Source organism: Felis catus, chromosome D4 (genome assembly GCF_018350175.1).
Source record: "Felis catus isolate Fca126 chromosome D4, F.catus_Fca126_mat1.0, whole genome shotgun sequence".
In the NCBI taxonomy this organism is placed as follows: Eukaryota; Metazoa; Chordata; class Mammalia; order Carnivora; family Felidae; genus Felis; species Felis catus.
The window spans coordinates 70,979,485-70,995,774 of record NC_058380.1 but is presented as its reverse complement, the minus strand read 5'-3'; the positions used below and the strand labels follow the sequence as shown (position 1 = coordinate 70,995,774).

The 16,290-nt window shown below is 38.6% G+C and overlaps 1 protein-coding gene across 4 annotated transcripts in view; it reads left to right on the top strand.

The window, feature by feature from the left end:
• Positions 1–16,290, top strand: part of SVEP1 (sushi, von Willebrand factor type A, EGF and pentraxin domain containing 1) — a 351,417-nt gene that overhangs the window by 218,667 nt on the left and 116,460 nt on the right. For all 4 annotated transcript variants that reach the window (XM_045043475.1, XM_023242560.2, XM_011288665.3 and 1 more), the window contains 3 exons: positions 2,469–2,648; positions 8,807–9,004; positions 14,611–14,729. In XM_045043475.1, coding sequence (XP_044899410.1) covers positions 2,469–2,648; positions 8,807–9,004; positions 14,611–14,729 — 497 coding nt within the window. The remainder of the gene's footprint in view (positions 1–2,468; positions 2,649–8,806; positions 9,005–14,610; positions 14,730–16,290) is intronic.

Genomic DNA, 16,290 nt, shown 5'->3' with positions numbered 1-16,290 from the left:
ATTGGAAATCTGAAGGGAGTGGGTTTAAGCTAGAACTGGAGAAAAAGAAGTAGAGAGAGTATAAGTTCTTTAGAGATGATTTTATCTACAGAACACACAACATATTGGAGAGCCCAGTAGGGTACAGAAACTGATGGAGTTGAAGCCCTTCAGCGAGTGATCCAAGAAGACAGGAGGTTGTTGTCAGAGGGTGGGATGTTAGCTTGGTGATGGCAAGGTCTAGAGGATAAGGCAATGAAATAGGTGAAGGATTTGGTTATTGCAGGAAAGGAGGTGAAGAATATGACCCCACAATACTGGAATGATCATCTATACTGGAATGATCACACACATCAGTGTGTGTGTCTCTGTGTGTGTGTGTGTGTGTGTGTGTGTGTGTGTGTGTGTGTGTGTGTGTCAGAGAGAGAGACAGAGACAGATAGAGACAGAGACAGAATAAAATCTTCAAAGAACGAGAAGTGGCCCGGAGGTCAGCAGACATTTGGGGGGAGAAAGATGTTGAATATTTAATATGACACTTTGACCCTTCGTGGGAGCTAAAAGGTTTTACAGAGAAGGGAGGAGGAAGAGAGAATAATCTGGGAAGGCACAAGGAACAAAGAGGACATCTTTTTCTCCAGGCCTTGTCTATAAGAGACCATTGGATTCTGATTAAGATAAGAAAGTGAGAGAAAAGTTCACAAGTGAAGTTTAGGTTATGAGGGGATTTATTGAAGACTGATTGTGTATTCCAGAGGGCAGGTGCCAGAGTTTGTGAGTTAGATTTGGATTAGACGTATATGAGGATGACCCTGATAGATGAGGGATAACTTTGGAGCCTTGGGCTTCCTATGAGATTGTCAGAAACAGAAATATAGGGCATCATGGGATTGAGAGAGACCCTAAAACACATTATGGGATTTTGGTGGGCTGGGCAGTGAGGAAAATCTTGCCAGGAGAGCTCAGAGCACAGATTCCATTTGGGGACCTGTAGAGGCAGAATCAGCATGAGTACTCTCTCGTAGCTTCTCTGATGTAGTGTTGAAGCCATCAAGTTAGAATTTGCAGTACTAGGAAAAGGCATATGTCTCTGGACACCCCGTGGGACTTCTGCTGGTGGTGTTGAGGCTGACTGAGGCACAGGGGCATTTCCAGCATTGAGGGGTTAGTAAATACCCCTTGGCTACTCTCTCAGGGTGGTTTTGAAGTTGGTAGAAAAAAGGACCATGTCACCAGTTGTACCTGCTCACTTCTGAGCCCAGGGAAATGTGATCCTAAGTCACATGCTCTACCTCTGAGCAGGGCTGGATCACACACAAATCCCATGAGCTGAAAGAGGGGAAAAACCTTTCCCTAGGAAAGTAGCAAAGGAGGAGTGAATGGATGCTGGGCACAGGAAATTAGGAATTGTGTACAGCTGCTGCTATTTCAAAGACCCAAATAACAATGTCTTAAAGCAATTAAGAGTTTACTTTTCTCTCATCTAAAAGAAGACAAGAAGCTGGTATGATAGCTCCATTATCATCAGAGACCCAGGCTTCTTTAATTTTTTTTGCTGTACCCTCTTAGTACTTGATAGTTATTCTGTAGTAGTATCTCGTACTTAGACGATAATATGCTGGGGTACCATCCCTCATGTCCGTATTTCAGGACAACAAAGGAGGAAGAGGGGAAGGCAAAAAGTACTCTCTCAATTGAAAGGGTCACCATTAAAAAGCTTTTCCACACATCCCGCACAACTGCAGCTTATATTTCATTGGCTGTCAATCATTGTGATGGAGGTGGGCAGTTGTTACCTTCTAACTGTGCATATTTGGTGCTGAATAGAACTTGGAAGAATGTTATCGGGTGCACAACTGGCACTCTTTGCCAAAGCAGCAAAACACACAAACAAAACAACGTTAGCGCGTAAGTCAAGATTAGCATCATGAAGTAGAGTTTGCAGCAAGTGTCTTGGAAGAAAAGAGTGAAAAAGCCAAAAGGAGCAGAGTTACAGTCAAGGAGTAGGATACTGAAATTGAAGATTACAGAGGCTGGGGTCATTAAAAGCCCAGGATGTGCCCATGAGATCTGAGAATTGAGTTAATCGTGAACCTGAATCCCTGTCCTGGAAAAGACGTCCTCTTTTTGTTGGAGTGTAGCCTGGAAAAGCTCAGCAGAGGCCCAGCTGAAGGTTGAAGATCCCTCCCTTTGTCAGCCACCTCCAATCTAGAGGTATCATCGTCCATCTAGGACCAGACTCCTTAGACAGGTTAAGTTTCCCACTTATGGGCAGGAGGTTGAGTGCCGGGATCTTACTAGGGCAATGCATTTGATGAAACACATGCCTTCAGTTGTCCCATACTAACTCAAAACATAATGATGTGCTATTTACTATTTGCCATTTTAAGAAAAGTTATTTTCTTGCTTGCAATGTGTAGGCATTATTAAACTTCCTATTTTTGTCTTTATTTAGTAAAATGTGACCCCATGTTTTTCATTTTATATAGTACGAACATGCCCCCATCTTCGCCAACCCAAACATGGCCGCATCAGCTGTTCTACCAAGGAAATGTCCTACAAGACAGTGTGTTTGGTTACCTGTGATGAAGGGTACAGACTAGAAGGAAGTACTAAGCTTACTTGTCAAGCTAACACCCAGTGGGATGGTCTAGAACCTCGGTGTGTGGGTAAGTCATGGAAGGCATGGTGCATTTGGTGATTTATTTCTCTTGCTCTCTGATTTCTCCTTTCTTCTGTGAAGGCCTAGAACTTCTGTGAAGTTGATTCATAATGAATATAAATCCACATCCATGTATACAGATGCGCGGAGACACAGGTATACAGGTACATAAACGAATGTGCAGTTTTATTCCTCTCCACTGATAAAAAGACACCAGAATCCCATTATCTGAGTCACTGAAGTTTACAGCTTGAAATGGTGATGATGTTTTTTTTAACTGGGGCCAATTTGGATGGATTTTTTAAAGACCAAATTCTGTGTGATTCCCTTGCTTTGTTAAACAGAAGTTACTTTTACCTTGTTGATAAAAGGACAAAACTATGAACCAGTGAGCCTTAGGATAGACCATAATATTCTATTTCATCAGAAGATTTTTTTGCCTTGTCCTTCTCGAAGAGTTGTGACATCTCACTACTGAAATCAGGCCCAGAATGAATAAATTCAGGAATCTTTCCAGTTTGCTGCTCCTTATACACTGTAAATACAAATGATAACGATAATGATGATGATGATGAGAATCCTTATAAAATGTCAGATGTAGTATACAGAGCTTGGCAGGTAGATAATTAAATAAGCAACTTCCAAAAAAGGAAAAAGAAGAACTATATGTAAGGAATAAATTGAAATATGCCAGGACCCAAGATGGGAAAACTAGGTACTATGAATCTGTCATTTCCTTCCAAATTGATTTACAGGTTTGTTCTAGTATAATCTAGTACTGGATCCGTGGTTGGTGAAGGTACCACCAGGAAGGTTGTTGAGCTTACAGGGTATGGGGGGATTCATTTAACAGTCCAAAAGTTGACCCTCACTGTTTAAGCTAAGAAAAACTGATATTCTCAAACTGAGAAGAGATTAATCTCTCCTGGATGGGCAAATGAAATTCACTATTAAGCAAAAATTCAATTCATTAGCAATGAGATGCCTACTGTTATGGATATTGTAAGACTTAGGCCTGGAATACGTTGTATTTCCCTGTAGACAGAAGCTGCAAGGACACCCAAGTCAAGAATACACTTAGTTTGTATGAAACCCAGACAAAGGGAGATAGCCCTTCAGATATTCCACAGAATTAAATGAGGTAAAAATGATGGGTCTTCCATCATAGAAAGGTGCCTTTACGATGGCACAATAAATGTCAATGAACTTCTTTAGTTGGGATGTTGTCTCCTTACACTAGATTTTCTATGTAAGTACTAATGTTTACTCCCAAGAATCACCTCTTACCCTGCTTCCATGGCTGATCAACTCCTCTTCTGAGGGACCCAGTCTTTTTTTAAAAATAGTAATACTGGGGTGCCTGGGTGGCTCAGTCACTTAAGCATCAGACTCTGCATTTCCGCTTAGGTTATGATCTTAGGGTTGGTGAGGTCAAGCTCAGAGTTGGGCTCTACACTGACAGCACAGAGCCTGCCTGGGATTCTGTCTCTCCCTCTCTCTCTCTGCCCCCCCCCCTGACTTGTGTGCTCTCTCTCTCTCTCAAAAGTAAATAAAATAAAACTTAAAAAAAATAATGCATCTAATAAGGTTTTCCTATTCTCAGTTCTTTTAAAAATCGTTGTGTGCATTTCTGTAATGATTTAAAGCATATGCAAATCTTGGTGATTTATGTAACCATCAAAGGGAGATTGCATCCTTTTTTACAGTTTATTGGAGAACCACTCACTGTAGCCTCCAAATTCTGACAACAACCGTAATTACTATGATAATTCTGATTTTTAAAAAATTGATATAAATGAATAGGATGTGCGTTGAAGAATAGACAGATACAAAACAAAAATTTTGAACATGAGGTAAAATGAGGGAGAACTTATTCTCACCATCATAAAACAGATTGTGCACCTACAGTAACTAAAATAGCACATTAATGGTGCAAGGATGCACAGAACAATGGAGCTACACATGACTAAATATGGTACAGAAACAAACATTAGTTTATAGAAGAATATAGCACTTGGTAAAGGAAATTTCAGAAATCAATGGGGAAAAAGTTTATCTAAAAATTAGTCTTGACTCTCACTACACATCCACAAAAAAAATCACTAAATTAAGTTAATTAGCTAAATTGGGCAAGTTAAGGGGTGAAATGTAAGAAAAGGTACAGATTTTTATGAAGGGGAACTTTCTAAGAATAAAAGACAATCTGAATTTTTAATGGAGAAGAATTTCCTGAGAATAAAAGGAAAAAAGAATAGATTTGAATACATAAATATTTAAATACATAAAGATTTAAATATTAAACAGTAACTCTTCAAATGAATTCTTTACATCACTAAAAGGCAAACAGTGAAAAAGAAAGGTTACTTGAAACCCACACAACCACGTCAATGTTATTAATGATTGTCCTTAACATTTTCTAAAGTATGAAACTAGACAAAAACACAAAAGTGTATAGACTCCAATACCAAGAGTCATAAAGGAAGTGAATTAACTGGATAAAGGAGAAATTTAAAAATACAATTTTTAGAAAATAAAAAATGAGAAATTTCTAAAACCAGAGTTACGAGATATGGGCTAAATTACACACTGATGTAATTTTATAGTTCTAAATCCTTTTATTGTTAATCAGGGAAGTGGAAACAATTAAACATTAAATTCAAAAGTTAGGAAAAGAAAGATTGCAACGGAAGTTGAAAGAAATACATACTAATGTTTAAGTAAAGGAAAATGAGCTATAAAGGGAGATGGGATGCCATAGAGTGAGAGGGAAATCTTTGAATAAAATAATGGATTTTTAAAGTATAAGTAAGAAAAATGCAAAAGTAAAATTATTCTAAGAAGCTCTAACATGGGGCGCCTGGGTGGCGCAGTCGGTTAAGCGTCCGACTTCAGCCGGGTCACGATCTCGCGGTCTGTGAGTTCGAGCCCCGTGTCGGGCTCTGGGCTGATGGCTCAGAGCCTGGAGCCTGTTTCCGATTTTGTGTCTCCCTCTCTCTCTGCCCTTCTCCCGTTCATGCTCTGTCTCTCTCTGTCCCAAAAATAAATAAACGTTGAAAAAAAAAAAAAAAAGAAGCTCTAACAAAGAATATAAGAGGCCAGAGGTTTTTCAAGGAATAATAAAACATCATACATAAATATGTGTACATAAAATAAAAATCGTTGATATTTTGTGTATGATTTTCTATGAAAATGAAAGTTTTTAAATGAATCAAGAAAAAGTAGAAATGCAAGTGTATAATTAGTCATAAGTGGAAAATGTTATCAGAGTTTTAATTCTCCAAAAATGACTGAGGGACCAATGAAACTCTTCCAGACTTTTCAGAAACAGTAACTCTGTGCTGTATAATTTGGCCCAAGTAATGGGAAGCTAAACAGGTTATATTAACAAATAAAATAATGTTATTTTGTTGGCAACCCGATAGCTATTACCAAAAAACAGGTAATAAACTATGACAGCAAATATGCTACCAATCCATATCTGAAAGAATAGCCTGTCAAACAAGTAGGGTTTATCCCAGGAATGCAGAAGGGCTTAAAATAAGATATAATCTATCAACATAATAAATTACTTCACCATAACAAATAGGAAAAATTCACATGGCTGCTTGGTAGAAGATAAAAATGCCATTCATCATCGTTTAAATCACATTTTCAATACAATTCTGAGGAACTCTTGTTGATAACTGACATAATAAAAAAGATGTCCTTAAACCCACAGCCACTTATGGAACAATAATATAGGCAGTCTTCTTAAATCTGGGAAGAGAAAAGGGTGCTGGATCAGAATCATCCATTGTTTAGTATTCTCAAAGCTGGAGCACTTGTAGTAAATCTTAAGATTAGAGCTTTGGGGATTTCAAACCATCATCATTTGTAGATTACATGTCTTAAAATTGAATGAATCTACTAAGAGAGTTGAGAGTTCACTAAAGTCATAAGAATACCAAATAAAGAACTTTTCCGTATACAGTGATAAGCAGAATATATAGTGAAAAATCACATTCAAAAGATTTGTGGAAAATATAAAATATGTAAGAATAATCTTAAACAGCAGTGCATGGAACCTGTCACACAAACTAGAAAATGTTACTGAGAAGCAAAAAACATACCTTAATATTTTAATACAATTGTATCAAAATGAAAGTTCTCTCTAAATATATGTATAGGTAAAAGGCAATCTCATTTAATATCCCAACAAAGCTTTTCTTTTTGACCCTCTTTTGGAATTAGGAAGTGATTCTAGAGCTTATCTGGAAGAATATGTAGGCAAGAATCACGAAAATAAGATTGAAAAGGGAAGAGTAATAAAGAATAGTAAAGAGAAAGTAGCTCCTACAGGGTTTTAAAATATATACTGAAAACACAAAAATGAAGAGTTTTGCAAGTACTGCCATATAGATCAAGATGATTGAATAGATCCTGAAACTTACGAGTTTCATGTATCACTAAGGACGCATCACAGGTCAGTTGCGAAGAAAAGATTTATTCAATTTATAATATAGAAAAATTGGTTGGCTCTTTGGGAAAAACAAATGAAACAAAATGAATTTCTCGTATGTCTTTAATTCATACCAGACACTGACATTAATTCTTCATAGATATTAAAATATAAAGAAAAAAATAAAACCGTTAAAAATTAGAAGACAGTATAGTTAAAATAGGTGAGCGTTAGCCAATTTCAGGACTTAAGTATAAAAGCAGCCGACATAAAATCAGCAGGTTAGACTATATAAATAATTAAAGACATGTTTACCCCAAATACCGTAAGCAAACAATAAAAAAGAGAATATTAATAGGGAACAAAATCTTCAACAATTATCACATAATTTTCTTGGGGCGCCTGGGTGGCTCAGTCGGTTAAGCGGCCGACTTCGGCTCAGGTCATGATCTCACAGTCCGTGAGTTTGAGCCCCGCGTCGGGCTCTGTGCTGACAGCTCAGAGCCTGGAGCCTGTTTCAGATTCTATGTCTCCCTCTCTCTGACCCTCCCCCGTTCATGCTCTGTCTCTCTCTGTCTCAAAAATAAATAAACGTTAAAAAAAATTTAAAAAAAATAATTTTCTTAATTTATGAAGAGCCATCCATAAATAAGGGATATTGAGCCCCATGTAGTCATTACATTTGAACCGCAAATTTGGCTCTGTGTTTTGCTCTTCATCACAGCGGAACAGCAAGTCTGGGCAGTCATTTGGCACATACTGGGCGAAAATAAAAGGAAGAAACCAATTTCTCAGGAACAATTGCATTTGCCGGCACAGACGGTTAAAAGAAATTTCAGGGAGGAGGCCTGGTGGTGAAGTGTTTAGGGGCACAGAGAGTCTGCCACTTAGCTGCGGGGTGACCTCAAGAATGTACACTGTGGGTAACTTCCCCATAGTTGTGCCTTGGGACTCTTGTTTGTAAATGGGAATGGTAACAATACCCCTTAGTGCATAGGATTGAATGAGTCAATGCTTGTAAAGCACTTAGAACAATGACCAGCACATAGTACATACATGTTAGCAATTATTACATGGGAGATGCAAACTAAAGATGTTAGCACTGCTGCCGGGAGAATCATTCCTACAACAAATAAATGTGCATATGGGCAGGCACACACACACACACACACACACACACACACACACACACACACCCTACATTAAGTCTTAGTCTTGGTTTTCCATTTTGTCTGCATTCTGCCCCCTTCATTTGTTATTCTTCATTGATTCCAAAGATAACATTAAGGGTCAGGGCCCCGATTATGACACAGTGATTGGAGGGAGGGAATAAAAACTTTTCTCATAATGTGCCCACTTAAATAAAGATGGAACCAATAAAAACTCATAAAATGGAGACTGCTGAATATTTTGCTTAATCCATGAACGCGGAACTCTGTTTACTCTTTCATACTTCAGAACCTTAAATGTTCCACAAACTGAAAGTGATAACAGTCACAGTTGGCATTAATTAAAATATAAGAAGTTTTTCAAGGTGTTGATGCACTGGCAAAATAACATGAGATAACCAGAGAGAGAACAGCTTAGCGTTGTTTATAATCTATCATAGGTTCAGTGTCATCAACAGATACCGTTTAGTGACTTACATCAGTTCCAAGGCAGCACAATTGTATTTTTCTTGAAATTTGTGGAAATGCAAGTAACACTCTTTCATTTCCCTACAATAGAGCGCCACTGCCCCACGTTTCAGAAGCCCAAAGGTGTCATCATCTTCCCGGCCAGCTGTGGCAAGCAGCCTGCCAGACCTGGGACGATTTGTCAACTGAGTTGCCGCAGAGGATTCATTTTATCAGGCGTCAGAGAAGAAGTGAGATGTACCACCTCTGGAAAGTGGAGTGCCAGAGTTCAGACAGCTGTTTGTAAAGGTAGGTCCCCTACATCCATCGGGCTGAAAACCAGATCCCTATATAACAATATATTGGTACAGTGTGGGGCTGTGCCTCGTTGCAGCTTTTGCCGCAAACCCATGATACAGTGGTGGGTATTATCCTAATATGATCTATGAGGGTTTCTGTTTCAAAATGATGGATTTACAGAATCCGATTATAATATGCCAGGCAATGACAGAAGAAATAGAAAAATAAGGATAATTTTCAAGCTGGAAATCTGGTAAGTTTTCCACCAGGAGATGGAGATCTTTGAGGAATTTTAATGGCCCATATAATGCAGGACTAAATCAGTTTAAAGAGGCATGAGTTAAAAAAAAATAAAAAATTAAAGAGACATGAGCATCCCATTACTTTCATAGAATATTGCCATCTGACTGGCAGCAAGAATAGCCTGCTACATAAAAGGGGGTCTTAAAAACAAGAAAGAGTTCTTAGAAGTAAAAACATCATAAATATCTCTAAGAGAAGGATAAATAAAGTGGACTGGATATTGTTGAAAACAGTATTAGCGATTTGAAGAACCAAACTGAGAGTTCCCTCAGAACGGAGAAATAATACACAACGAACTTGAATATCCCAATGGATCCAACTAAAAAGATGGAAGTTAAGAGATACCAGTGATAGATTTTTAAAAACCCAGTATCCATTTACTAACGAGTTCCAGAAGCAGAGAGAAGAGTAGATGGAGGAGAAAAACTTTCCTACCAGGAGAAGGAAGTTTCTCTGGGCTAAACTTGAGATCAATCATAGCCCAGGACGGCAGCATATTTTCACTACTGGTGAAATTTCTGAGTTCCAGAGTTTAACAAGAAAGTTTTATATATATATATATATATATATATATATATATATATATATATATATACACACACACACACACACACACACACACATATATATGTATGTATATATATATATGCACATATATATATGGAAATACATATATACATATGTATAGATATAATATACATATAAAGTAGATATATATATGTATATATGTATAATTTATTGTCAAATTGGTTTCCATACAACACCCAGTGCTCATCCCAGCCGGTGCCCTCCTCAATGCCCATCACCCACTTTCCCCTCCCCCTCACCCCCTATCAACCCTCACTTTGTTCTCAGTATTTAAGAGTCTCTTATGATTTGCCTCCTTTTCTCTCTGTAACTTTTCCCCCCTTCTCCTCCCCCGTGGTCTTCTGTTAAGTTTCTCAGGATCCACATATGAGTAAAAAAATATGGTACCTGTCTTTCTATGCCTGACTTATTTCACTTAGCATAACACTCTCCAGTTCCATCCACGTTGCTACAAATGGCCAGATTTCATTCCTTTTCGTTGCCGCATAGTATTCCATTGTGTATATAAACCACATCTTCTTTATCCATTTGTCAGTTGATGGACATTTAGGCTTTTTCCATAATTTGGCTATTGTTGAGAGTGCTGCTATGAACATTGGGGTACAAGTGCCCCTATGCATCAGTACTCCTGTATCCCTTGGGTAAATTCCTAGAGGTGCTATTACAGGGTCATAAGGTAGATCTATTTTTAATTTTTTGAGGAACCTCCACATTGTTTTCCAGAGTGGCTCTACAAGTTTGCATTCCCACCAACAGTGCAAGAGGGTTTCTGTTTCTCCACATCCTTTCCAGCATCTATAGTCTCCTGATTTGTTCATTTTAGCCACTGTGACTGGCGTGAGGTGATATCTCAGTGTGGTTTTGATTTGTATTTCCCTGATGAAGAGTGACATTGAGCATCTTTTCATGTGCCTGTTGGCCATCTGGATGTCTTCTTTAGAGAAGTGTCTATTCATGTCTTCTTCCCATTTCTTCACTGGATTATTTGTTTTTTGGGTGTGGAGTTTGGTGAGTTCTTTATAGATTTTGGATACCAGCCCTTTGTCTGATATGTCATTTGCAAATATCTTTTCCCATTCCGTTGGTTGCCTTTTCATTTTATTGATTGTTTCCTTTACAGTGCAGAAGGTTTTTATCTTGAGGAGGTCCCAGTAGTTCATTTTTGCTTTTAATTCCCTTGCCTTTGTAGATGTGTCAAGTAAGAAAATGCTGCGGCTGAGGTCAGAGAGGTTTTTCCCTGCTTTCTCCCCTAGGGTTTTGATGGCTTCCTGTCTCACATTCAGGTCCTTCATCCATTTTGAGTTTATTTTTGTGAATGGTGTAAGAAAGTGGTCTAGTTTCATTCTTCTGTCCTTCATTCTTACTGTCCAGCTCTCCCAGCAGCATTTGTTAAAGAGACTGTCTTTTTTCCATTGGATATTCTTTCCTGATTTGTCAAAGATTAGTTGGCCATACATTTGTGGGTCCAATTTGGAGTCTCTGTTCTATTCCATTGGACCCAAATAGATAAAATCATGAATGAAAATGGAATTATTACAACCAATCCCTCATAAATATAAGCAATTATCAGGGAATACTATGAAAAATTATATGCCAACAAACTGGACAACCTGGAAGAAATGGACAAATTCCTAAACACCCACACGCTTCCAAAACTCAAATGGGAAGAAATAGAAAATTTGAACAGACCCATAACTGGTGAAGAAATTGAATCAGTTATCAAACATCTCCCAACAAATACGAGTCCAGGACCAGTGGCTTCCCTGGGAAATTCTGCCAGACATTTAAAGCAGAGGTAATACCTATCTTTCTCAAGCTGTTCCAAAAAATAGAAAGGGAAGGAAAACTTCCAGACTCATTCTATGAAGCCAGCATTACTTTGATTCCTAAACCAGACAGAGACCCAGCAAAAAAAGAGAACTACAGGCCAATATCCCTGATAAATGTGGATGCCAAAATTCTTAATAAGATACTAGCAAATCGAATTCAACAGCATATAAAGAGAATTATTCACCATGATCAAGTGGGATTCATTCCTGGGCTGCACAGCTGGTTCAATACTCGCAAACCAATCAATGTGATACATCACATTAATAAAAGAAAAGATAAGAACCATGTGATCCTGTCAATCAATGCAGAAAAAGCATTTGACAAAATTTAGCATCCTTTCTTAATAAAAACCCTCGAGAAAGTCAAGATAGAAGGAACATACTTAAACATCATAAAAGCCATTTATGAAAAGCCCACAGCTAATATCATCCTCAATGGGGAAAAACTGAGAGCTTTCCCCCTGATATCAGGAACACGGCAGGGATGTCCACTCTCACCGCTGTTGTTTAACATAGTGTTGGAAGTGCTAGCATCAGCAATGAGACAACAAAAGGAAATCAAAGGCATCAAAATTGGCAAAGATGAAGTCAAGCTTTCATTTTTTGCAGATGACATGATATTATACATGGAAAATCCGATAGACTCCACCAAAAGTCTGCTAGAACTGATACATGAATTCAGCAAAGTCGCAGGATACAAAATCAATGTACAGAAATCAGTTGCATTCCTATACACTAATAATGAAGCAGCAGAAAGACAAATAAAGAAACTGATCCCATTCACAATTGCACCAAGAAGCATAAAATACCTAGGAATAAATCTAACCAAAGATGTACAAGATCTGTATGCTTAAAACTATAGAAATCTTATAAGGGAAATTGAAGAAGATAGAAAGAAATGGAAAAACATTCCGTGCTCATGGGTTGGAAGAATAAATATTGTCAAAATGTCAATACTACCCAAAGCAATCTACAAACACATTCTATGCAATCCCAATCAAAATTGCACCGGCATTCTTCTCGAAGCTAGAACAAGCAATCCTAAAATTTGTATGGAACCACAAAAGACCCCGAATAGCCAAAGTGGTAGTGAAGAAGACCAAAGCGGGAGGCATCAGAATCCCAGACTTTAGCCTCTGCTACAAAGCTGTAATTATCAAGACAGTATGGTATTGGCACAAAAACAAGCGAGAAAGTCTTAAATGAGTTTCCAGAGAGAAAAGAGAAATTGCACAGAAGAAGCAAGAACCAGACTTACATTATACTTCTCATTTCCAGCTATAAATGCCAGAAGGAAATACAGCAATGTCCAAAGAATACAGAAAGAAAATGGATATAAACTTTCAATCCCAAATCCAGTTAAAGTATTAGTCAAGTATGAATAAAAGTCAGCTACTCTTTTAGATTTTCAGAGTCAATATGTTAATGCATATTTGTGGGGAAAAAGTGTCCAAGGATAAGCTCCCTCCAGGAAAAAAAGAAAATATAAATTGTATGAAGTTTCAAAGAAACAAGAAGAGACACAGATTGTATCACCTCGGATATATTCCCCTGCAAGTTACAGAAGACCTAATTTAACATAACATAAAATAAGGGATTTTTTATATTATATATTCAGAATTTAGCTCTACAGTGACTGATGTGGATTATGTTTATGTTACCAGCTCTAACTCAGTATTTGTACCATAGAGTTTCACACTGCAAAAAATAACACTGGCTTTAATTTCTTGTTTTGACAGTACATGTTAGCACCGTTAATTAATTCTACTTGACAGCCTTGTTTTCAAGCGTGGTTCTTTCCTGCCACAGTCAACATTTAGTTTTTGTTTGTTTCTTTTTTGTTAATTTTTAAAATATTTATTTATACTTGAAAGAGAGAGAGAGACAGAGACAGACAGACAGACAGACAGAATGCAAGCAGGGGAGGGGCAGAGAGGGAGACACAGAATCAGAAGCAGGCTCTGGGCTGTTAGCACAGAGTCCGACGCAGGGCTCGAACTCACGAACCGCAAGATCGTGACCTGAGCCACAGTGGACGCTTAACGGAATGAGCCACCCAGGCGCCCCAGGTTTTTTTGATTGTTTCTTTATTTCATTCAAAAAGTATCTATCAGGCTTCTAGTGTGTGCCAGGCACTATGTAACACAATGGGACAAGAGATACCCTAGCCTTCAAAGAATTTGAATTCTGTTGGAGGAGAAACTCAGTTTCCTGATGGCAAGTTGTCTGGTCAGGAAGGACAGAAGGCTGTGGGGGCCCCTTTGGAGGGAGCACTTCCTGAGGAGATTGTGTCTAATCTGTGAACTAAAAGACAAATAGGAGTTATCTAAGTAAAACAGGTAGAGGGCACTGACTCAGGCACAGAGAAGAACATGGGCAAAGGCTCAGGTGCAGGAAAGACCACGGGGTTTCCATGGGAATGAGACTATCCAGCATGGAGAGTGAGTTCCAGTAGGGGAACCGTAAGAGATGAAGCTAAGAGGTCAGCAGGTTCCAGTTCGGGAAGGGCCTCATAAGCCATGCTGAAGGCAGTTGTACATTCCAAATTAATCTGGAATTGCGGTGTAAAAAATGAGTCACGAGTGCCTGGAGGGCTCAGTCACTTGAGCCACTGACTCTTGGTTTTGGCTAAGGTCATGATCGCGTGGGTCATGCGATCCAGCCCCGCATTGGGGCTAGACAATTGGGGCTACTCTATGCTGACCGTACGGAGCCTGCTTGGGTTTCTCTCGCCCTCTCTCTCTCTTTGCCCCATCCCCACTGGCGTTCTCTCCTCTCTCAAAATAAATAAACAAAAACATGAGTCACAGAGTATTCATATATTTTTGCCTCTTTCCTAAATGACTTAGAATTACATATCAATCTATATATCGATTTGTGCATTTTCTGAGTCAGATGTGGAGGCCCCTCAGATCAGCTGTCCCAAGGACATAGAGGCGAAGACCCAGGAACAGCAAGACTCCGCCAATATCACTTGGCAAATCCCCACAGCTAACGACAACTCTGGGGAAAAGGTAAGGTTTGGTGCAAATATTTGCATCCTTTTCAAGTGGATTCTGAATGCGCTGCAAATATGTGCGATATTGAAGATTTACTAATACCCTCATGATAGCACTTTCTGTATAAACTCTACTCATAAATATTAATGCCTCATTGGATAAAAGAATGATTCACCTTGAATTTTTAGCTAGAAATCAGAAAAAAATCTCTAAAACGGAAACTTTTATTCTGTGGACTTGTTGTATTGTATATCCACTAAGATTACATGACTAAAAATTCTTTGCCTCTTACTAGGCTCCAGTGATCTTTTAAGAAAAAGAAGATATGGAAACGATCTTAATTCCTATTTATGAACATATCTTTTAAAATATGAGCCCCAAACGACTGCATATTGGCCAAGCTGAAGGAGATTTCAGTGTTTTTAATTCAGCATTTTCTAACACAGTATTTTACTCAGAATACAATATTTTAATATTACATATACAGTAGCTTGAGATAATTATCCATCAGATGTTGGAAAAGAAATTAATTTATGATTTAACTCCCCTTGAACCTGTACTGTTAGTATTCACATACATGAAGATACTTTTATGGCACATTGTTTTCACAGCTGCATATAAATATGTACAAATCATGGCAGACAGGATATACTGGGGTGGGGCCCACAACACACACACAAAACTGTTCTGATAGTTGTGTTAAATATACTTACAATCAAGGTAACTTAAGAAAATTAACTATAGGTTACATTCTCAGGATTGATTGAGTGTGTGTGTGTGTGTGTGTGTGTGTGTGTGTGTGTGTATGTGTGTGTGTTGCGTAAAGCCAGCTTCTTTTTTTGTGTGGGGGGAGGGTATTTTTTTAATGTTTTATTTTTTCTAAATGTTTATTTATTTATTTATGAGAGAGGCAGAGAGAGAGGGAGACAGAGAATCCCAAGCAGGCTCTGCACTGTCAGCACAGAGCCTGATGCAGGGCTCGAACCCACAAATTGTGAGCTGAAGTCAAGAGTCGGATGCTTAACCAACTGAGCCACCCAGGCACCCCTATTTTTTTATTTTTGTTTACTTTATGTTATTTACTGAGTGCAGTATTGGTTTCAGGAGTAGAATTTAGTGATTCATCAATTATATACAACACCCAGTGCTCATCATAACAAGAGACCTCCTTTTTCTTTCCTTTTTTTTTTTTTGGTGCAAGAGAGGGCGCAAGTGAGCAAAGGGCAGAAAGAGAGGGGGAGAGAGAGAGAGGGAGAGAGAGAGAGAGAGAAAATCCTACGAGGGGCAGAGAGAGAGAGAGGGAGAGAAAGAAGCAGGGCTCACCCAAAGCAGAGCTCAAGCTCATCCGAAGCAGGGCTCGAACTCAGGAACCGTGAGTTCATGATCTGGGCTGAAGTCACATGCTTAACCAACTGAGCCACCCAGGCACAAGTGCCCTCCTTAAAACCCATCACACATCCAGCAGATTTATTTATTTTATAAATGGAAGTTTGTACCTTTTGATCCCCTTTGCCCATTTCACCACCCCCACCCCTACCCCCATCCCCTCCTCTGACAACCACCATCTCTTCTCTGT